Below are 23,375 nucleotides of genomic sequence, written 5' to 3'. Positions count from 1 at the left end.
GTAGTAGTGCTGCAACTTTGACTCAGGATGTTTGTAGTTGTTTGGTGTATATAAAGTCCTCAAAAAGGAGGAAAGGAGAGCCTAGACTCCAAAGGCAGTCCTCAGAAAGTGGTATAATTCTCTTCATTCCCTTCATACCTCCTCTTCTGCGAATAACAAAACATCGGAAAGGTGCAAGAGTGTAGATTACCAATCATGCCATTTGTATTCCCACTAATGCAGCTAATTGTTGAGTGCTCTGGTGCCCTTGGTACAATCAATCTTCATCTCAGAAGTCTGAGGTAGACGGCATTTTTAATGTTTCTTAGAAGTCTTAACATGTAAGTACTCAACGGTTGAGAAACTGGTGGACCTAGTGTATTTTAATATTCCAGCATCTTGTGCCTTTCTTCATAATTCAGCCCATCACTATGGCTGACCCAGAGATGTGCCATCAAGACTTTCCTTTCCAGGGAAGGCATTAGGACTGATCAGTTCCTTATGTGTAAAGGCCCAATCCATCTCCCACTGAAGTAACAGAAGCCTCTGTATTGACTTCAAAAGGAAGTTGGCCTAGGCCCTTAATCTTCTGCGAAGCAAAGAAGTAATTTTCTAAAGAGTGGTCTTATGGATGGTGCTGATGGAAGGAAAGGAAATGGTGCACTTCAAAGGGTATGTCTACACTTCAAGCGGGGGTGGGGGCGTGAGATTCCTAGCTTGAGAAGACATATTCAAGAGCTAGCTCTCATCAAGCTAGCATGCTAAAAATAGAATGTAGCTGCGGGAGCACAAGCAGCCGGAAGGGCTAGCTGCGCTGCATACGTATCTAGCATCTCTGATAGACACTCATTGCTATTTGCACTGCTGCAGCAGTATTCTATTTTTAGCATGCTAGTTTGACAAGAGCTAGCCCTTAAGTATATCTTCTCAAGCTGGGAATCACACCCCCAGCTTAAAGTGTAGACATACCCTACAAGGAGCCTTGTGCATCACTGGATTTTCACTTTACATTAATATGTTGAGAGCTCAGACTTTGAATATACTAAGATGAGAAAATCTAGCTTTTTATGAAGTTTTCATATTCTAAGATTACAATAACTTGGAACCTATAAAAATGGCAGAATCTAATAAAACAGCTCTTGGGTTTATGTGCTATAATTGCTCTACATTTCAGTGCAGAGATCTTTTTGTGTGGAAATACTGTCTTAATAGAGGAGGATTTTCATGTTAGTGTAACTGCAATAAGGGGAATCTTTCTCCCAGTGCTTCAGTTCCTGAACCTGCAACCTTTTTTTTCCCCCTGAATGTAAAAGACAACTATAATAGGTGGCTAGTCATTTTTGATGACCATATCTTTCCTACTACTTCACTTTCTTTTCTCTACAGTTTAGCTGACAATGCCAGCAAACAGTATCCTTACCACTATATATAGGGCCCTACCAATTTCAGTCATAGGATTTTAAAAATAATAAATTTCATGATTTCAGCTATTTAAATCTGAAATTTCATGGTGGTGTAATTGTAGGGGTCCTGACCCAAAAAGGAGTCGTGGGGGGGTTCGCAAGGTTATTGTAGGGGGAGTTTGTTACTGCTACCCTTACTTCTGCACTGCTGCTGGCGGTGCCTCTGGTTTCAGAACTGGGTAGCTGGAGAGCGGTGGCTGCTGGCTGCGGGAGCCCAGTTCTGAAGGCAGAGCCACTGCCAGCAGCAGTGCAGAAGTAATGATGGCATGGTATGGTATTGCCACCCTTACTTCTCTGCTGCTGCCTGCAGAACTGTACCCTTAGTCAGCAGCTGCCACTCTCTGGCTGCCCAGCTCTGAAGGCAGCAGCACAGAACTAAGGGTGGCATGGTATGGTATTGGCACCCTTTTGCACTGCTGCTGGTGGGTGCTGCCTTCAGAACTGGATGCCCGGCCAGTGGACACCACTCTCCAGCTCTGAAGGAAGTGAAGTAAGGGGGGCAATTCTGCTACACCCCCTAAAATAATCTTGCAACCCCTCTGCAACTCCCTTTTGGGTCAGGGAAAAACTCCCAATTTGAGAAATGCTGGTCTCCCCTCATGAAATCCATATAGTATAGGGTGAAAGCACACAAAAGACCAGATTTCATGGTCCATGAAGCATTTTCCATGGCCGTGAATTTGGTCGGGCCCTAACTATATATTGTAAAATTTTGTGAGAAACCTATAAACAAACAAAACAGAATGCCAAGAATGGTCTGCATAAATCATGGTTTAACAGGATTTGCTTAAGCCTGTCATCTGCTAGTTGGTGATACTCTCATACAGAGCTCTACATTAGTTCTTGTAAGTCCTAGTATGCAGTTAAAGATTTTTAAAATCCTTTTTTTGGTTTGTTTTTATGTCTGATAAGACTTGATCTAGAAATTAATGGCTTTAAAGGCTCATTGTAGACTAACTTGTCCCTCTTTTATTTTATAGTTCATTGACCTTATCAGTTGTGTAAATTATGTATGTTTTTAATTCACATTGCTTAATCAGATGTACATTTTAATCTTTTAAAAAAATAATTTTCTATAAAGAGAACAAATTAACTTTTAATATTATAACATGTGGCACTTAATGTAGTCATATATTTTTTGAATTTGTAGCCTTATTTTGAAATATAAATCTTGTACTAATAATTATCGTTCCAGATTGCTCAGTCCAGTTGTAAATAAAGATTTTTTTACAGGAAAAAACATAGAAAATGTCAATGGAGTAGAACAGTATTGTAGAACAGTAATTCCTTCTTCTTGAGTTCCATTGCTATTACACTGAGAAGACTAGAATTATCTGGTATTAGGGATTTGTAAACACTTGACATTTTTACAGATATATCGATATGTAATTATCAGGGAAAATCTGAGCTTATGTACAAAGTTCATTCACTCACTCTTCGCATCTTTAAATGCTCACGCTATGGTGAGCATGCTGTTGATATTGAGAGATGATACCATGATATTGAGAGAATTTGCTTGCCAAAATTGCTTGCTTTAGGCAAGCAGAACTTTGTAAGGCTGATGTGTAAAAGTCATTCATTCTAAAGAACAGTAAATAGTACCATAACCAGAATAGAATGAAGATTTCGACAGTGTCATTTCTTTTGAAATTAAAATAGATTTTTTTTTCCATAGTGCTGCTGGAGGTGAAATCTTTGACCAGTGTGTGGCTGAAAGGGAAGAAGCCTTTAAAGAAAAAGATGTTAAGCGGCTTATGAGGCAGATTTTAGAAGGAGTTTCATTTTTACACAGAAATAATGTGGTACATCTTGACTTGAAGGTAAGTGTTTACTTTTCTCATAGAGTATGTCCACACTGCAATAAAACACTCTGGCTGGCCCGGGTCAGCTGACTTGGGCTCGCATGAGGGTCCCAGAGCCCAAGGTCCAACCTGAGCCCAAATGTCTACACTGCAGTTTTATAGCCATGCAGTCTGAGCCCTATGAGCCCAAGTCAGGTGACACAGGCCTTTGATTGCAATGTAGACATATCCATAGTTACTTGTTAATATATGCTGACTCAGTGCTATAATGCCTTACTAATGCTAATTTATAAATAAAAACAAATTACATATACGTCTATGTACTTCCCAAAGCACAAAATTCACCTTTTGGGGATACAGTAGAGATTAGCAATTTTTGCCTTACATGATAACTTTCTGAAAGTTACAAAGTGTCTATGAAATATGGACCTTAAATTGCTAATATGTTACACAACCAAAGGGATGAAGTTTCTGTTTTACTGTTGTTAAAAACAAAACTAAGCTTCATGCAGTGTTCCCTCATTAAAATGGAATTTAAGTATCTTTTTGTGCTCCAGTAACATTTTTAAAAAGTAAATTGGCATTTATATAGATCTGGGTGACAGTTTGTGCTTTGTGAAATTTGGAAAAAATTGGTTAAGAAATAGTTAAAAATTAATTGAACACAGCATGCTGTAACTGCATTGAAAATAAACTTATCATTCCAGTATTAAGTGCTCACAAAAGGCTGCTAAGCAGCTGTACTTGGATGCATATGGACTGACGCATTGCATTATGATACTGCATTTGACAATTTAGTATTTTAAAAAAACTTCAAAAGCCACTTAAGTCAACATTTGCCAACTGTTGCCATTCGTTAAGCAGAGATTGAAGTATAAACTGTAGTAACTGCTGGCTAAGGCTGACTTCAGGTTGAATAGTTCAACCATGTGATAAAACCTTGACTGAGATTAGGTTTATTTGGTCAGGAAACTCATTTATGGTTCCCATGGCAATTATAAGCTGGTACTTTTTCTGCATAGGTAGTATCATTTTACATGACTATATACAGTCTGGTGCTACCTATTTATAAGAAGACATTTCTGTGGAAATCTTAACTTAGAATTTCTTGAGTTTTCTGCACAATTTTTAATGATGGAATCCATTTTTCAATGGTGGAAAGTTTTTTGTTTTTGTTGTTTTTCAAAATAAATACCATAGTTACTTGTCTGGTTTTATCGAGATTATTGTGGGTTGTTGAGCAATATAATCTTTAAGTACAGAATGATAAAACTACTTGGCAAATCTGAATGTAGAACTACTATAAAACTACTTCCAGCCTACCCTGAAGTAGCCTAGTTACCTGCATTTATATATTATGCATTCTGATAGGCTTAACTTGTTTACTGTACAGCAAAATCTGATATAATTTGTTCTGGGGATAGCAGCCAAAAATGACAGGGGAGCATGAGAACTCAGGAAGATTAGTCAAGGAGATTATTGGGTCCAAGAGATCTTGCCATGTCAGACAAAGAATCTGTCCTGGCATACACCTTGAATGAGTACCATGCTCTTTTAAATTCCTAACAGAAAATAATACATTTGATTTTGTTAAAAAACAACAAGAAGTCTGGTGGCACCTTAAAGACTAACAGAGTTATTTGGGCATAAGCTTTTGAGGGTAAAAAAACCTCACTTCTTCAGATGTAGGTTTTTTACCCACGAAAGCTTATGCCCAAATAAATCTGTTAGTCTTTAAGGTGCCACTGGTCTCCTTGTTTTTTGTGGATACAGACTAACACGGCTACCCCCTGATACTTTGGTTTTGTTGACACCTGGCTAATGTGTTGCCTAACCTTTTGTCTCTGGGGAACTGGTTTGAGACTCTTCCCCAGACTCAGAACATGTCTTTAGTAATATTCTGCAGTAGAATAACTTTAACTTTGCATACAGTGTTGCCACACATATTTTACCAGAACAATAATGATCAGTAAATTATGAATTTTCAGATTATTCCTAACAAGGCATACTTTTATATGAAATTTATCATAATCTTCTAAAAGGATTGAACATAGGGGTGTACAGGCTGTCACATATACTAAGTTTTGAAATCTTTTAAAGCAAAGGAAATTTGATGACCTGATCTAAGTGACATGGATGCAGAAACAGTGCAGCCATGTAACGTGGTTAAATGTGGAGGCTGCATCTTATTTACCAACGATTGCCTAACTGGCGTAACCACCTCAAACTGGCTGGTAAGGTTGTTCCAGTGTGGGTCTCAACTGGAACCAGTGCCCTCTAAGTCCTCAGCCCAGCCAAGGGACCCTGTTGGACGCCTGAGTCCTGAACCACCTCCTCTCTTCCATGCCAGAAGTAGAGTGGTTGAGATGAGATGAGTCACAAGTTGTGCACGACAGAGGCATACAAAATTACTATGCAATGTGACTGTCCAGCCCCAAATCCCAAGCAGCTACTGGGTTACTTAAGGCTCTCACACCACCAGCTGCACTGGAACCTGCCATAGTTGCAGCAGCTGTAATTTAAATCCCAAATCCAACCTTCTGGATGTTGGATGGAAGGTGGAAAAAGTCATTCGGCAATCTGCCATTTTTGCCATATGGGAAAATATGCTTTCAGACCGCAACTGGTGAACAGCCTAGTCCCCAGCATTATAGGAAATCCAGCAGACCAGTTTAAGTGTGGGAAAGGTGGAGCTGAAACAGGGAGCAGACAATGGCTACCCTACCCAAGTAGCAAACTGTATCATCCACCAGATGGGAGCCAATCACCTGATCCTGTTCCACCCCCACCCCCCCAGTAGCATTGGGCAGGATGCTCCCTAGAATCTGGCCCAGATGACCTCCCCATACCCTATGGCACAAGGAAGTGGGGGAAGGGAGGTAGAGAAGATCAGCCTTCAAACAATGAGGGTGAAGGAATGGTGGGGAACAAAGGGGAGGGGTCATGTGGAGCACTTCTTTAGCTGCTCCCTTTGGAAATCATTCTCTTCCTCCTGCCACAGTCTCCACTGCTCCTGGCCCCACAAAAGCCCCACCCCCAAATGGGGGTGAGTATTTATAGCACCATGTAAATCAAACCGAAGTGAACTGGAACTTTTGAGACTTGTCTACTTGTTTATATCTAAGTGAAGCAGCAGCATAAGAATAGAGATTTGTCAAGTAGTGTAAACATCTGCTGATGGTTTGTGAATGTTGAATATTAATTTTTCAGCTATATTCTGTTGCTGCTGATCTTGTTTATCTATACCTTATTGTATTTGGAAGTAATGCTACCAGCAGATTTAAGTCTTAAATTGAACAACATTGAACGTACAACGCCATCTGGAAAATTAGTTTATCAGCTTAAGCAGATGTCTCACAATATTTACTATCAGAGATGCGTCCATAGGGCTGTTTGATCCTGGCCAGTCTGATTTTCTTTCTAAACCTTTATTCGGTTTATCTTTGGGTTTGTGTTTTTTGTCTACAGTCCATTAACTCAAAACTCTAATCCCAAATATAAAATAAGTCATCTGTCCCAACAATCATTCACTGGATACTACTAGTAATCAGCAACAACTTAAAGAAACAGTTTCCTCTCTGAGCTGTGTTGGTTTTTAGAGTTTTATAAGACTCATAAGGACTGATCAGGTGAGTATATTTACACAAGATATACGATCCCTCTGTTGTTTTTGCATGTGTAAGCATGGTATTTGGCCATACACAATACAATTTGTTGTCATAATGTGACAAATTATGTAACATCACAATGGGGGGTTGTGCGTCTGAACCCATAGTGTGGCCCAATGGCGAGAGTCTGTGGGGCCAGCAATAGGGGAACCTGGGCCCTCCCTGCTCATTGGGTTCCAACCCAGGACCCTCTGACTGGCAGCTCAAATTTGTTGCCTTGGGCCAGAGGCAGATTAGTGAGTAGATCAACAAAAAGCAAGAAGAATGCATCACAAAATTAACTTGCAAGTGTATTTGAATTTTAATCTTCACTTCTAGTAACCTCCTCTTTAGCATATTTTGTGAAAGTAATGAAGTCTTACTAACATGGATCCTTTTTACAGTCTGTTAAGTCTTTGAAGGGGGAAAAGACCAGTGTTCTGACTCCTTTTTTGGAGAGCCCAATAATGTCTCATTTAATGATATTGGCCAATGAGCTCTAGGTTAGGTTAAAAGCTAACAAAGCAATGTGTTTGAAGATCCATTGACACCTTTTCCTTTGGATGGTAACGGTTTCCTAAGGGCATGCAGGATAGTCCATTTTACAAGGTACAGATCTGGAAATCAAACTTGAGTTCTGTTCACTGCTGTGCTGTTGATTACCACGTGACTTTGAACTCTTTCTTCCTTCATCTCAAAAGTGGGAACGATAAGCTTATCCAGTAATTTAAAACACTCTGAGATTTATTAAGTATTACTAATTTATGTTGGCATTTGGGAGGCTTGCTTGCACAGAACATATTTGGCAAGCAATGTGTCTAACTCCGATGGCCAAAGAGTTAATGAATCTGGCCTAAAATGTTTTCCTTATTCTAACACTAGTTTCATTTCTTTTGTCTGGACCAAACAAAGAGCTTTAGAAAGATCTATCCAGCTTTTTGTGGTGGTTGACACCTCCACATTAGGTCAGACTACATCCAAAAGAATTAAATCAAAACAGTTGTCTATATGTGACTGATATTGTTACAGTTTAGAAGAATTGTCTTCTAAGAATCATGTTAAACTCTATTCAGACCAGTCTATGGCACTGACAGCCTCCTTCAGACCATGTCTGGCCCATGATATTTGCAGTACTTCCACTGTGAGAATAAATGCTGTTGCATTTTACACTGTAGAAAAGTCTAACTTTGAGTTGGCTTACCATGGGTTCAGAGTTGCCACATGTCCCTCTTTTCCCCTGCAGGATTTGTCTCTTGTCCTACTGAGTGGTTATCATATCCTGACTTCATTAGAGGTTTTCTGCCTTTTTTAAAAAAGCAAAATGCAATGATGCAGTATGATTTTATTGACTTGAAATGAGAGTAAATAAATTGGATCACAAACGTAGAATCAAACATCACAACATTGCTGTACTGCTTTTATTTTAATCTGAAGTTGATGCATAGGTTTAGGCTGAAGTTCTTTCACTCCCTCTCCCCTGCACCCGAGCCCATTTATGTTGGATAAAAGAGCCAGAGTAGTTTATTTTATGTTGGTGTTTGGTTGATAAACTTAATCTCTGGGTGTGGGGATGTTTTGGGGGAGGGGAATTGTGAATGGAGAAGCATATGGAAAAAGGAGAAAATGTAGGGAAGGAGGAAGAGAACCCAATCTGTGGAGGTGGGGGGAGAAGGGAGTAAGAAATAAAAACATAGGAAAAGATGCACCATTTATCTGTAAGAAAGAAATGAGAAAATGGAGTGAAGTCAGGAAGGAAAAACGTCAAGTAATGCTCTACATGCAGCACCATCCTTCATCCTGTTTATCTACTTCTCCTGTAAGTGCTTGGGCACCTTCTTCTCTGCATGAAATGCCCTCCCCCAAAATCAAAATTACTGCATTCTTCACATCAGTGCTGCAACTCCATTCCTGCTATGCCTACCGTAAAGTGTCTAATCAGTCTCTTAGAATGATCAGATAACTACATGAAACTTGAGTTCTTAAGGCAGAATGCATCTCTCTTAGATAAAGGTAAAGCATTATACACGTGTTGTAATTATCTCAAAAAACAAGCACTAGAAACTCAAGTTCACAATTAAGGTTAAACTTAAAAGAAATTAAAAATGTTAAGTTTGAGGATATGAAGAAGAAATAAATTTAATCTGGGACTATATAACTTTGTGTATAATAGTTTTAAATTATTTAGTAATAACATGGCATCACTACAGGGTAGAATTAAGGTTATATTGGTACCCTACCTGCATTTCCATTCTTTTAAGCATAACCTTAACTCTGAATTTCTTGAGTTTGCCATGTTTGTGTGTTTACTCTTGAGTGAGTGATATGTAATCCACTTTATTGCCAGTTCAGTGTAGTCTTTATCTAGGAAAAGCCTTGTTTTTTCTTTTGAATATTAAAAACTTCATAAATGAACATGAATCAAGAAGCCCCATAGAATGTTTACCTGTGATATTTCTAATTATTTGAAGATATATATAGTATCAACATTTCAATCTCATTTGAACTTTTAGGGCCAGATTCACCAGTACACTTTGCTTTACTCTGCTGAAGCAATGCAAAGTGACCAGAACATACTGACAGGTTTTCCCCCCAATTCCTGACGTCCATGTTCCCCTCCAAGCTCTAATTTGTATGTTGTTCAGGATTCACTGTCTTCCCTGAGACAGCTTGGCTTATCTCTGTTTTGAAAGCGGGGTCTTTGCTATGCATACTTCTAGCTTCGCTCCCATTGAGCACAATAATGGTCTTCTCTGTAGAAGAATGTTATTCTTCAACCCCTGTCAAAGTAATTTTCAGTTACAAAAAATGGCAAATTAATAACCATTTAATCCTTAATATTCAGATGTAACCAATGCACAAGATTTGAGTTATAACCAAAGGGGAATTTTGAAGAGTCTGCATTATTCTGTAAAGACCCTTTGGGGCAAAGCAATGGTCTGATGGGGTGCTTAATTTATTAAAAGGACCCATTTTTAAATTTTTGACTAAATTAATAAACTAATTTCCCTGTTAATACTCAAATTTTGCATTCAACTGTTATGAGTTGGGGAGGATACGCTTCATTCTTCATACATAAGTGGTTGAATCCCTGTTTTAAGTGCAAAATTCAACTTAACCTTAACTATGGAACCATGACAGACGCTGTCATAATAAATAACAATGAAAGCAAAACTACATATTATGTGCTTGGCTTATCTACATTACCATATATTCCTATTGCCATTACCTTTCTTTTTCCCCTCCCTCTCTGTTGTAAGCTACGCCCATCTGTTGCATCCTGTCGTTATTCGTATTGTAAACTGCATAAAATCTATTTCAGTCCTTTTAATTGCAGGGGATTTGGCCTTTGGGGAGGGGAACACTTGGTAGTGCGGGTATTTTTCACCTTGCGCTGGCAAGCTCTTCAGTGGATAAACCTTTTCAAACTCAGTGTTTTAAAAACAGAAAACAAGTTGTGTGAAAATTAGATGAAAACATCTTGTAGAAAAGAGAATATATATTAAATTATTTACATTAAACTTGAATTGTGAATTAAGAGGAGACAAGGTCAAACTCAACACTACTTTATTTGCCCTAAAGAACTCATACTGGACTTTGAGAGAGCTTCTGACTTCATTAGAAGCCAATGATGCCTTTTCAAAAGAGTTGGAGTTAATTGATATTTCAGTAAGACTTAATTAGAATTATGATTATTTTAACTTGTTTTGTGGGTGCATTTCATGCTGTGTTGCACAAATGGTATGTTGTCTATTGTGACAAAGTTCCTCCTCTATCTTGGTGGGTCCTGCGCTTATTGGCGGATTTTCTTGCCTCAGAGATTCACCATGTGGGTGGGGAACAGCCCAGAGACCTTCCCCTCTGGAAGAACCCACAGTCTAGGTCAATTGGGAGGTTTGGGGGGAACTCGGGTCGGCCCTCTACTCCGGGTTCCAGCCCAGGGCCCTGTGGACTGCAGCTGTCTATAGTACCTCCTGTAACAGCTGCATGACAGCTACAACTCCCTGGGCTACTTCCCCATGGCCTCCTCAAACACCTTCCTTATTCCCACCACAGGACCTTCCTCCTGGTGTCTGATAACGCTTGTGCTCCTCAGTCCTCCAGCAGCACACCCTCTCGCTCCCAGCTCCTCACACTTGCAGCACAAACTGAAGTGAGTTCCTTTTAAAACCCAGGTGCCCTGATTAGCCTGCCTTAATTGATTCTAGCAGCAGCTTCTTAATTGGCTCCAGGTGTCCTAATTAGCCTGCCTGCCTTAACTGGTTCTAGCAGGTTCCTGATTACTCTAGTGCAGCCCCTGCTGTAGTCACTTAGGAAACAGAAAACTACTCATCCAGTGACCAGTATATTTGCCCTCTACCAGACTCCTGTACCCCACTAGTCTGGGTCTGTCACGCTATCTTGAGCAGTATAACTGTATCCTGTTTGTAAAAAGCAATGGATGTCATTGAAAAGTTAACTTATTTTGGCAACTATACCTCATTTACTAAAATCCTGATGACTTTTCTTATAAGGCTTACAGTTCTCATGAAACATTGCCAGTAAAAACTTCTCTCACTTAAATGTTGCTTTCTCTGTTTTCCCTTTCATATAAACTCAGTTGCCCACTAGGAGGTATGTCTAAGGATATGTCTACACTGCAATCAGAGGTGTGGCTATTGCAGTGGCTCTCAACCTCTCCAGACACCCCTTTTAGGAGTCTGATTTGTCTTGCATATCCCCGAGTTTCACTTTACTTGAAAACTACCTGCTTACAAAAATCAGACATAGAAATACAAAAGTGTCACAGCACACTATTAATGAAAAATTGCTTACTTTCTCTTTTTACTATATAATTATAAAATGAATCAATTGGAATATAAATATAGCACTTAAATTTCAGTGTATAGTATATAGAGCAATATAAACAAGTCATTGTCTATATGAAATTTTAGTTTGTACTGACTTTACTAGTGCGTTTTATGTAGCCTGTTGTAAAACTAGGCAATATCTAGATGAGTTGATGTACCTCCTGGAAGATCTCTGCGTACCCCTGGTTGAGAACCACTGGGCTACACTGCTGAGCTAGCTTTTTTTCTAGCTGGCTTGAATACAATGAAACCATGACAGGCTGTGCAAGCCCGTATGGGACCCTGGGTACGTACCTGAGTGGCTAGCCCATGCTACTGTGCTGCTGCAGCTTCCCTGTTGTCATTTGACCTTGCTATGTCAAAGCTAGCTTGTGTACATCTACACATGTTGCAGCCACACCTCTGATTGCCATAGCATGGAGATGAGTATATTTGTTTTTGTTTTTTTTTCAGTACAAATTAGTACAGAACAAACCAGAATTATAAAACAGGCTCCTGTACAGTGCCATAAGCTTCAGTGTGACAACCTAGTGCCACTTGGTGAGAGAATTTACTATTGATATATGCAGTTAGCATGCTCTATGTATTTCCTTCTTTGTGACAACTCACTTTTGCGAGAATGGAGGAATTTATTAAGGCTAGTACAGTATTTAAAACTTCCTAAAGTGTCCTAAAAATGTAGCAGGCATAACTGGCCTGAGTATTTTTAAACGTGCTTGCATAATGCTTTACTTTTCTACCCAATAACATAGAATCATAGAAGGTGAGGGTTGGAAGAGACTCAGGAGGTCATCTAGTCCAACCCCCTGCTCAAAGCAGGACCAACCCCAACTAAATCATCCCAGCCAGGCCTTAAAAACCTCTAAGGAAGGAGATTCCACCACCTCCCTAGGTAACCCATTCCAGTGCTTCACCACCCTCTTAGTGAAATAGTGTTTCCTAATATCCAACCTAGACCTCCCCCACTGCAACTTGAGACCATTGCTCCTTGCTCTGTCATCTGCCACCATTGAGAACAGCCTAACTACATCCTCTTTGGAACCCCACTTCAGGTAGTTGAAGGCTGCTATCAAATCTCCCCTCACTCTTCTGCAGACTAAATAAGCCCAGTTTCCTCAGCCTCTCCTCATAAGTCATGTGCCCCAGCCCCCTACTCATTTTTGTTGCCCTCCGCTGGACTCTCTCCAGTTTGTCCACATCCTTTCTATAGTGGGGGGGCCCAAAACTGGATGCAATTTGTCTAGGTCACTCTGTACCCTATCCCTACCCTCCAGCATATCTACCTCTCCCCCCCAGCTTAGTGTCATCCCCAAACTTGTTGAGGATGCAATCCATCCCATCATCCTGATCATTAATGAAAATGTTGAACAAAACTGGCCCCAGGACAGACCCTGGTGCACTCCGCTTGATACCAGCTGCCATCTAGACATTGAGCGGCTGATCACTACCCATTGAGCCCAATGATCTAGCCAGCTTTCTATCTGCATTAAAATCCATTCATCCAATCCATACTTTAACTTGCTGGCAAGAATACTGTGGGAGACCATATCAAAAGCTTTGCTTAAGTGAAGATATATCACGTCCATCACTTTCCCCATATTCACAGAGCCAGTTATCTCATCATGGAAGGCAATCAGGTTGGTTAGGCATGACTTGCCTTTGGAGAATCCATGTTGACTGTTCCTGATCACCTTCCTTTCCTCCAAGTGCTTCAGAATGGATTCCTTGAGGACCTGCTCCATGATTTTTCCAGGGACTGAGGTGAGGCTTACTGGTCTATAGTTCCCCGGATTCTCCTCCTTCCCTTTTTTAAAGATGGGCACTATATTTGCCTTTTTCCAATCGTCCGGGACCTCCCCTGATCGCTACGGGTTTTCAAAGATAATGGCCAATGGCTCTGCAATCACATCAGCAAACTCCCTCAGCACCCTCGGATGCATTAGATCTGGCCCCATGGACTTTTATATGTCCAGCTTTTCTAAACAGTCCTGAACCACTTCTTTCTCCACAGAGGGCTGGTCACCTCCTCCGCAAACTGTGCTGCCCAGTGCAGCAGTCTGGGAGCTGACCTTGTCTGAAGACCAAGACAAAAAAAGCATTGAGTACTTCAGCTTTTTCCACATCATCTGTCACTAGGTTGCCTCCCCCATTCAGTAAGGGTCCCACACTTTCCCTGACCACCTTCTTGTTGCTAACTTACCTGTAGAAACCCTTCTTGTTACCCCTCACATCCCTCGCTAGCTGCAACTCCAATTGTGCTTTGGCTTCCTGATCACACCCCTGCATGCTCGAGCAATATTTTTATACTCCTCCCTAGTCATCTGTCCAAGTTTCCACTTCTTGTAAGCTTCCTTTTTGCCTTTAAGCTCATCAAAGATTTCTCTGTTAAGCCAAGCTGGTATCCTGCCATATTTGGTATTCTTTCTGCACATCTGGATGGTTTGTTCCTGTGCGCTCAATAAGGCTTCTTTAAAATACAGCCAGCTCTCCTGGACTCCTTTTCCCCTCATATTAGCCTCCCAAGGGATCCTGCCCATCCATTCCCTGAGGGAGTCAAAGTCTGCTTTTCTGAAGTCCAGGGTCTGTATTCTGCTGCACTCCTTTCTTCCTTTTGTCAGGATCCTGAACTCGACCATCTCATGGTCACTGCTACCCAGGTTGCCACCCACTTCTGCTTCTCCTACCAATTCTTCCCTGTTTGTGAGCAGTAGGTCAAGAGGAGCACGGCCCCTAGTTTGTTCCTCCAACACTTACACCAGTGTCTTCAACACTCTCCAAAAGCTTCCTGGATTGTCTGTGGACTGCTGTGTTGCTCTCCTAGCAGGTGTAAGGTTGATTGAAGTCCCCCATGAGAATCAGGGCCTGTGATCTGGAAACTTCTGTTAGTTGTCCGAAGAAAGCCTCGTCTACCTCATCCTCCTAACATTTTTCCACCACGACCATACCACTGTATAGAATTGCCCTGGAGATTTTGGAGAAGGTTATTATGCAGATTCGAGAACCACCAGCAGTTGGTTGGCTGATGCTTGCTTCTCTCTTTGTCCCTACAACCTTCCCAATTCACAGATTGATGTGGGAGGTCTTCCAGAAATATAGGAATCTGTAACTGTGTGGATTTCGTAGGACCCAAAGATCAACTAGATGGTGACTGTGAATAATATGTGATCTTTTGGAAATATCAGTGACAAACATAAATTAATCTTTGCAAAGAAAAGAGAAAAAAGGGACGAAAACTAGTATTCCTGACATATTTAGGTCATCAAAATCCTGAAGATCCATAATTTTGGTCTTCATGGTCTCCTAAGACTGACTTTGGTAGTACTCGTAATATTTTACCATGGAGCTTTTTTAATGATTACAAACAATTTTCAAGGATGACACACAAGGAATTCAGTACTTCAGGAGAAAACACAAGTTTATCCAAGGTTAGCATTTGACTTACATGTTGATTGTTAAAGTAAACAGTCCAAGTGCCTGAACAATAGCTGTTTTGTTTAACACTTTATGTTCTTGTAGATGGTAACAAATTGAAATGTTCTAAAATAAAATGGTTTTTAGTTCTAATATCAAAAGCAGAATGGAGGTCAGACACAATAGATAAAATTGCTATATTTCAAAACAGACTGTCCAAAATAACTAACATGCTTATTTTATATCTTGAGTTGAAGACATTGAAATAAAAAATGGCTTAAAATGTCAACATGTCTTCTAATAAATTAGAGCGCCACAGTAACAAAAGGAAGTATGTGATGGCAAAACTATTGATGGAGTTTCCACATATAGATGGTGTTAAACTTGTAGGTACTGGTGTATTTTCATAAATAGTCTGAGAATGGCAGACGTTTGATTTCTCAGCCATACAGATGCATCCTACTGTTGGTCTTTTTTTTCCAGTGTAAATCCTTGACTAATGGAGTCTTTAATAAAAAAAAAAGCACTTTTTTTTAAAGGTACTGGAAAATGCATCCTCTTTATTTTTGTGCTCAAAACAACACTACTCCTACAATACTATAGTCAAGTGTAGGTTTGAGTGCTTAAAAAGCCTGGTCATTTGTTTGATTCTTTTGTTTTTCAGCCCCAGAATATTCTGCTAACTAGTGAATCTCCTTTGGGAGACATTAAGATAGTTGATTTTGGCCTTTCCAGAATACTGAAAAGCAGTGAAGAGCTAAGAGAAATTATGGGAACTCCTGAATATGTGGGTAAGTACAGTAGAATCTCAGAGTTGCAAACACCAGAGTTGCAAACTTACCAGTCAACCACACACCTCATTTGGAACTGGACGTATGCAATCAGGCAGCAGCAGAGACAGAAAAAAAGCAAATACAGTACAGTAACTGTGTTAAATGTAAACTACTACAAGTGTTTAAAAAAAAAAAACAATTTGACATGGTAAGGAAACTGTTTCTGTGCTTGTTGCATTAAATTAAGATGGTTAAAAGCAGCATTTTTCTTCTGCATAGTAAAGAGTCAAAGCTCTATTAAGTCAATGTTCAGTTGTAATCTTTTGAAAGAACCACCATAATGTTTTGTTCAGTTACGAACAACCTCCATTCCCGAACTGTTCATTACTCTGAGCTGCCTCTTTGGATTTGGATATTGTCTGGATGTAATATTTACAAAAGAAAGGGAAAACCTTCAACTTTAGACAATCATAATCATATACATTACTCTGTAACAATACAAAAGATGGATGCCTTTACCGTCTATACAGATCCAAATGCTAGAAGATAAAATGTTTCTGTATGGCATCATTAGACATTAAGAAAAGTCCAGTACAAATAAAGGACCATAAGAAAAATCTTAATACATTAAATTATAGCTTTAAAATGAAATCACTGGAGCCACTAACACCCTGGCCCTTAGCATTTAAAAAATATAACTTGAACTTACACTGTCAGAATTATTTGGAAATAACTTATGTTCTGAGAGTGAAAGAAACATTTGTCTGCTTTGTTTGCAATCTATAATATGAGCTGGTCCCTGAGTTTCCTGCAGTGCTGTGGAAGTGGGGGGGACAATTGACATCTGGCTGTAGAACGAATATCCTTCCGGGAATACGGCTTTTGTACCATGTTCAGTAGTGAGATCCGCACTGCTATTGGTAGCATACTCATTAATGCTCTGTTAACTGATCCTGGGTGGTAGAACCACAGTGTGGATTTTTAGAGCTGTTCACTTCACCACAGAGTTGAGAGTGCTTGCCAAACTGACATGATAGGAGGTAGCTTTGTAAAAGTCTTCCCTTTCCACAGGAGTGGAGCTACCAATGACCACTCACATTCTGAATCATTTTAGTTGCTAGTAGGAAAGATTAGCCAGTCTTCGGTATGCAGAATAAAAAAAAAGTAAAAATCAAATAATTGTAATCTGTTATAGATTTTTAATTTGGTCCAGATTTTCTTTCAAATGTTCTCGTCATATTCCAGATTATGCAAGATGGGTTGCATTGTTAAGTCTTCGAAATTGCCTAGTTTTGAATTGTAATACTGGCTTGTAAAGTATGACTTTGCATATAAATGAGTAAATATAGATCAATTTTGAACAAATAATAGAATCTACCTTATGCTTTTTTTCATAATAGCACCTGAAGTTCTGAGTTATGACCCAATTAGTACAGCAACAGACATGTGGTAAGTGTAGCCTTTAATATTTACAACTTTTACAAAATTGAACTTAAAAAGTCTTTTTACTTTACTTTTTTTTTTTTTTTTTTTTTTTAATTTAGGAGCATTGGAGTACTAGCATATGTCATGCTAACAGGGATATCGCCTTTCTTGGGAGATGATAAACAAGAAACATTCTTAAATATAGCACAAATGAACATAAATTATTCTGAGGAAGATTTTGACCTTATATCAGAGTCTGCTGTGGATTTCATCAAAACCCTTTTGGTTAAGAAACCTGAGTAAGTTCAGTAAAAAGCAGTCTGTTCCAGAGACTACATGAGTTCTAAATACTGCTATCAACTAGAGCATTGTCTGAGTCACTCATAGATTAGAGAGGGTGCAGATGAAGACCTGCAGCAAAACATTAATTGGCACTTCATTATGTATAACCATGTTTTGTGTCTACAAAAAGACACATTTCCCATTTCTCATAAATGAATGCTTTAGTGAGTCTTGTATTGCTAAGACTTCATTATTATTTTTTTTACAAAATACACTACATAAATTGTAGTAGCGGTAATTTAAATAATTAAAATTGAACTTTACTCGTCAAAAACTAACTGAATAAAGTAAAATGTGTGGTGTAGCACCCTTGCTGTTTTGCATTTGTTCACTGACTACTTTTGCAAAGTTAGTGAGTTTGCAGTTAAGTTCCCAGTCTGTGGATTAGTGACGTGTTTTACTGTCTTTTGTTGGGCTGACTGTTACTAAAATATATTTTTACTTGTGAACTGAGCAGATTTGACCTGGTTGCCATTGGGAGGCAAATATAGAGCCCCACAATGCTGCTTCTGTTCTGAAAAGTATTTGTAGTATTTTATTTATTCCTCCCTTTGGCTCAGCAACTGTCTGCATAGTTCCATAGGAAAAACAACACTGAGTAATATCAAGGATGCAAGTATTTCACAGCTTGGTATAAATCATTATGTGTATAATTAGACTGCTGCTCTAAATTTTAGATTTCATAGGATTTGCTAGTTAGCAAGGTATATAAAACAAAGAGATTAGAGGATTTAAAACCCTCAGCTATTTTACTGGGTGGCTGTTGCTCCTGATTTTTTTTTTTCTTTACAATTGATGTTTTGTTTTGTTAGTCAGTTCCATAATTGATCGGTCCTATTTAATGCAAAGTCATATCCCTAGAAGAAGCTCTTAATCTTTCTAGTTCTTATCCAAGTTCTTGAGTTTAGTTTTCCTCTTTTGACACTTGTGACATTCTTTTGAATGAGCCTTCTTTTCTCCATAGGGAACGGGCAACAGCTGAAGAATGTCTGCAACACCCATGGCTAGCACAAAGTGATATTCCAGACCCTGTGTGTAGCATTAAGAGTACAGCAGATGAGGTAAATACTGTCATCCAAAAAGATGGAGATTCTGCCTCTGAAAATTCTACGGATGCTGAGAAAACTGAAGGAGAGGAATCAATAGTGACAGAGGAACTAATTGTAGTGGCTTCGTATACACTGGGACAATGTAGGCAGTCAGAAAAAGAAAAAATAACTGAGCAGAAAGCCATTTCCAAACGATTTAAATTTGAAGAACCATTGCTGCAAGAAATACCAGGAGAATTCATTTACTGAACTGTATGGGACTTTGTAGCTGTAACTTAAAGGGAATCATTCCTACAAAAAAAAAAAAAAGTTCACGTCCAAGTGAATCTCGCCTTGATGTGCAACAAACTTTCTAGATAAAAAGGAAAATGTTGATAAAAGGCAGCTAAGAAAACTATGCCAAGCTTTTAACTTCATAGGATGCTTAAACAAGATTTCCAAGATGGCTGACAGGAGTGCAACAGCAATAATGGCTTACTTTCTGTTAGGGAAGGTGGGGAGTTTATACTGTTCTTGATATTTGATTCATTCAAACGTTGTCTTCAGATAGTAGGGAATACTTACTAGCTGTTCATGTTCTGGAGAAGCTGATGGTATGAGGAGTTTCATCAATGACAAAAGAAATGCTAAAAGACTTTTTTTTATTAATTTTCCATTAGATGTAAATACACAGGGCCAGATTTGCCTTTGACATTCCTTTTTACATTGATATAACCCAGTGATTTCAGTGGCGAAGTTCTGATTAAGAATGGTGTCAGAAGAGTCAGGCCAACTGAATCTACACTCAATTTTTTTAAATTCTGAATTTTGGAGTTGGGGTTCTCCTGGAAGAGTCATTGTTGTGACTTCTTCTCATTCCTCTAATTGCCGTCTGTGGAGGAGAGAAAGTCCGTAGACTCAGTTGACCCCTTTCTATTTACCGATCAGCTGAGGAAGGAACTCCCTATTACCTAAATAGAATAAATTGAGGTCTGGGAAGCACCTATCCTTCAGATACCAGGATAAGGTGGTATATCTATGACTGGACAAAATGTAGGATTGGGCAGCTGTATAGATGTGACACAGTTGTCAGTGAGGATGGTCCCTCTTTAGGATAATTTAGGGGCCAACTGGGCAGCAAACTTCTGGCAGGTTCTGTGATTTACAGATGCCAGGACCTCAGATTGAGCCCTTAGTTTTCTGAGATGTTTCAAAATCAATGCAGTTCCAGTTCCAAAGTTCCATTTTTGTGTAATTGAAGTTACTGCTATTATCTCATGTACTGTTAACTGTTCAACTATTTATTTTGTTTCCCCATGTTAGTCACAATTCCTTGATAATAAATCCTTTATAAAGTTTTCTTGCTATGACACCACAAATAGGAACTCTGCTAAATTAGATTCTTCTTCACTTCCACAATACTCCTATGAGAGTAGAAAAAAAATTAAACACAAACCAGAATGTGCTTACCATTTAATTCTTTGGTACTACTAACCCAGAGTTCCCAGTTCTAAGTGCTAATCCTGAAAATTCTATCTTCACACAAAAGATAAATGGTAGTTTACTAATAAGCACAAGTAGGTTTCGTTATAAATGTTTGTCTGAGCTAGCTGTTAATGTGGTTGTAATAAAGCAGGGAAGAGATGTTACAAACATCTAGAAGAAAACGGCATGAAAAGCAGTGTGACTTATAGCGAGAAGCTGTATGTCTCTTTCCTTAATGGCGCCGAGCCAGCAGTTGGTCTGATTGCTTTCAGCTGAAGCCACATCAGGAAAATTGCATCTATAAACTACTATATTCCATCATACTTAGCTTGCTTTGTCCCTGCTGAATTATAAACTGAATATTCATGTAGATAGGGCAGCATCTCATTCCGTGAAGACCTTTCATTTAATGTACAGTAGTTGTGTACTCAAAACTGATCCAAACTGAATAACTTATTCATATTGTAACAGTCAGGTGATTGATTTGTTTGAAGCATTTAGAGTTGTACATTTGTTACATTAAGATTACTCCTCCTGCAAACAATACCCATCAAGCTTTTATATCATCAGAGTTAAGCTTTCAAGCAAGATTTTGGATAGCTATGGAAAAACTAATAATAAAAACAAAGTTCTAACAAAGGAAGGTTACTTGTGTCCTAGCCTACATTCTAGATTTGTCTTTCTAGACTATGGAAATGACCAGCAGTGGTCAGATTATGGCATGTTATTTGGTGAACTCAGTGCTGATCCCCATCAAACATTATTGCATGGATTCAGGAGTTGAAGTTCTTTCTCAGTATCTCTTGTTCTTACACTTGGATCACTTGACCAAAGCAGCTGCGTTGGTCAGGATATGTCAACTCTCAAAACTCACATCAAGCATAACTAAAATGACAATTTCTGACCCATACCCATAGTATCTGGAGAAAATTTAACTATTTTTTTATACTTCCTTGACTAACACAAACTGAGCAGTAAGACTGGGATGTTTGAACATATTCTTATACTGTAAATCTACACTGTCTAAAATAGAAGATACTGAAGAGGGAACATCTGACTTTGCCATGTTCAGATATCTGAATACCAACTAACAGTTTGTAATTTCCGTTCATGGTATTTCATTACGTAATCATTTGATGCAAGACCCTTAAAACTATTTTAATTCCTGCGTGTAACTATACAGTAGGCTGGTTAATAGCAGATTTTCAGTAATACAGGTCAAGGAGAGATATTGAGCTGCATATCTTTTGTCCTATGCCTTTTAGTTTCTATTGTATGGTAGTGAAACTTGAAAATATATTTAAACTAAATGAGTTATAATGTTTGTTACAAGGCCAGCTTCCTTTGAATTGGCTGCTTTGAGATTTCCAATGTGCTGCATTTTTTTAACAACTTTTTTGTGCCTTAAGGTGGATTTGTACAATACTTTTTAAAGTCATTCTGAATTCGTATAGATTTATGTAAAAGTTTATTAGTTTGTAAGTTATAAACAAAGCATGTTAAGTTGGTCTATATAATGGAAAAAATAAAGTTTCTATTAATGTATTATTGAAGGGCTGTGAGCCAGTTCCATACACAGCTGAAGCTTTCATAGTTATTTCCATTCCATTGTAAATATGTACAGCTGTAACTGAAGTATTGCTAGTTCTAAGGCATAGAAGGATCTATTCAGTTTATTTGGTATTAATAGTGTGTATTTCAGAGACTCACTATGACAAGGTACAAATTTGAAAAAACTAAGCACAGTTTCAGGTCTTTAAAATGGAATGGGGACTGCAGCTCCAGTCCAAAGAATCAACTTATTTCTACAGGTCAGTGATGTGTTCTCATGCTAAGTATTTCAGCAGCTTCCTAGGGGACAGGTACCATGGTGTTGCCTGGATAAATTTTGTAGCATACTAACCATTGGGCTGCCTGGAGGGACCTGTCAGAAGGAAGTGTTGGAAAACAAATAGCTTAGTTGACTTTTAGAAATGTAGATAATACTTAGCAATTTTAGGTCTCTGGTATTAGAGACCTGCACTGATATTCTGGTCTGTTCTGCCATATAGTAAGTACTGTGTATGCTCTATAATAAACAGTAAAAGGTAATAGTGGCATAAAGGAACTGGAGCATGGCTGGAATAAGCCACAGAGAGCACATAGCAGTGTTAGCTGGTTCTAGAACAGACTTCAGAGATACAGCACTATGTCTCTACTTGTCTTCTGTAATTACAGCATTTGTACAGAATTATAGCCATTAAACACAGAAAAGACCTAATTAGATAATCTGCTGGCCAGTGCAAGATTGTTACAATAAATTTGATAAATCCAGGCTTTTTAAATTACTAGCTCTTGGCATATTCTCATCTTCCAACCAAGGATCCCAACACTTTATAAACATTAGTGAATTTTAGCTTCTTCATAACTCATGAGTTGCGTGAGCCTTGCACCCATTTTATAGATAGGGAAAAAGAGACCGAAGTTAAGTGAATTGCCCATTCTCTCATAAAGACACTGACAGAATTGGAAATAGAACCCAGACTGCCTAACTAATATGTACAGGAACTAGAGGTGCTGCTGGACACCCTGGCTTGAAGTGGTTTCCATGACATACAGGGTTTACAGTTTGGGTCAATGGCTCTCAGTATCCCCACTTTAAAAGTTGTTCCAGCACCCCGGCCTCACTTCCAGTCCTGTGTCCTAGTGTCAAGATTTTTTCCACAGTGACTTAGCCAAAGAGGCGCCTATTAGGAGTATGTATAGTGCCTTTAAGAGCAGAGCACACACTAGGAAGAACCAGTTGGATGCAGTCAAGTCAGCTTTGCCAGATACCTAGCTAGGAGCACATGACTCTCCTTTGTCTTATGTAACTCTGTTTTAGTTCTAATAAAGCCTTACTTCTAAGAGTCCAGACTCTGCCTCCTTCTTATGAATCCACAAAACGCTTCATGGTACCAGAGTGAGGATAGAGAAAAGGACTGTGGTGAAGGAATAAAGGGGTAATCTTGGAGATGGAGTAACTAAAAGCTCCCCTGGGGTTGACACTCAGTGCAGCAGGTTCTGGAAGAAATTCAAATTTTGATACATATGAATGCAAGCAAGCAGCTGGCTTTGGTGAGAAAGAAGAATATAGCCGTCTTCTTAAACCACTGAGGAACTCGAGGCAATGGATGTCTTTAGCAGCATACAAC

At 39.0% G+C, this 23,375-nt stretch overlaps 1 protein-coding gene across 1 annotated transcript in view; it reads left to right on the top strand.

Moving 5' to 3' along the window:
• STK17A (serine/threonine kinase 17a) overlaps positions 1–23,090 on the top strand; it is a 55,896-nt gene extending 32,806 nt beyond the window's left edge. Inside the window, exons 3-7 of the mRNA XM_054019167.1 lie at positions 3,118–3,262; positions 15,814–15,940; positions 17,323–17,371; positions 17,467–17,646; positions 18,654–23,090. Coding sequence (XP_053875142.1) covers positions 3,118–3,262; positions 15,814–15,940; positions 17,323–17,371; positions 17,467–17,646; positions 18,654–18,987 — 835 coding nt within the window. The 3' untranslated portion in view covers positions 18,988–23,090. The remainder of the gene's footprint in view (positions 1–3,117; positions 3,263–15,813; positions 15,941–17,322; positions 17,372–17,466; positions 17,647–18,653) is intronic.
• Positions 23,091–23,375: the final 285 nt, after the last annotated feature.

Source organism: Malaclemys terrapin, chromosome 2 (assembly GCF_027887155.1).
Source record: "Malaclemys terrapin pileata isolate rMalTer1 chromosome 2, rMalTer1.hap1, whole genome shotgun sequence".
NCBI classification, from domain to species: Eukaryota; Metazoa; Chordata; order Testudines; family Emydidae; genus Malaclemys; species Malaclemys terrapin.
Note: the sequence above shows the minus strand (reverse complement) of the source record. Positions and strands in the feature narration are given on the sequence as shown.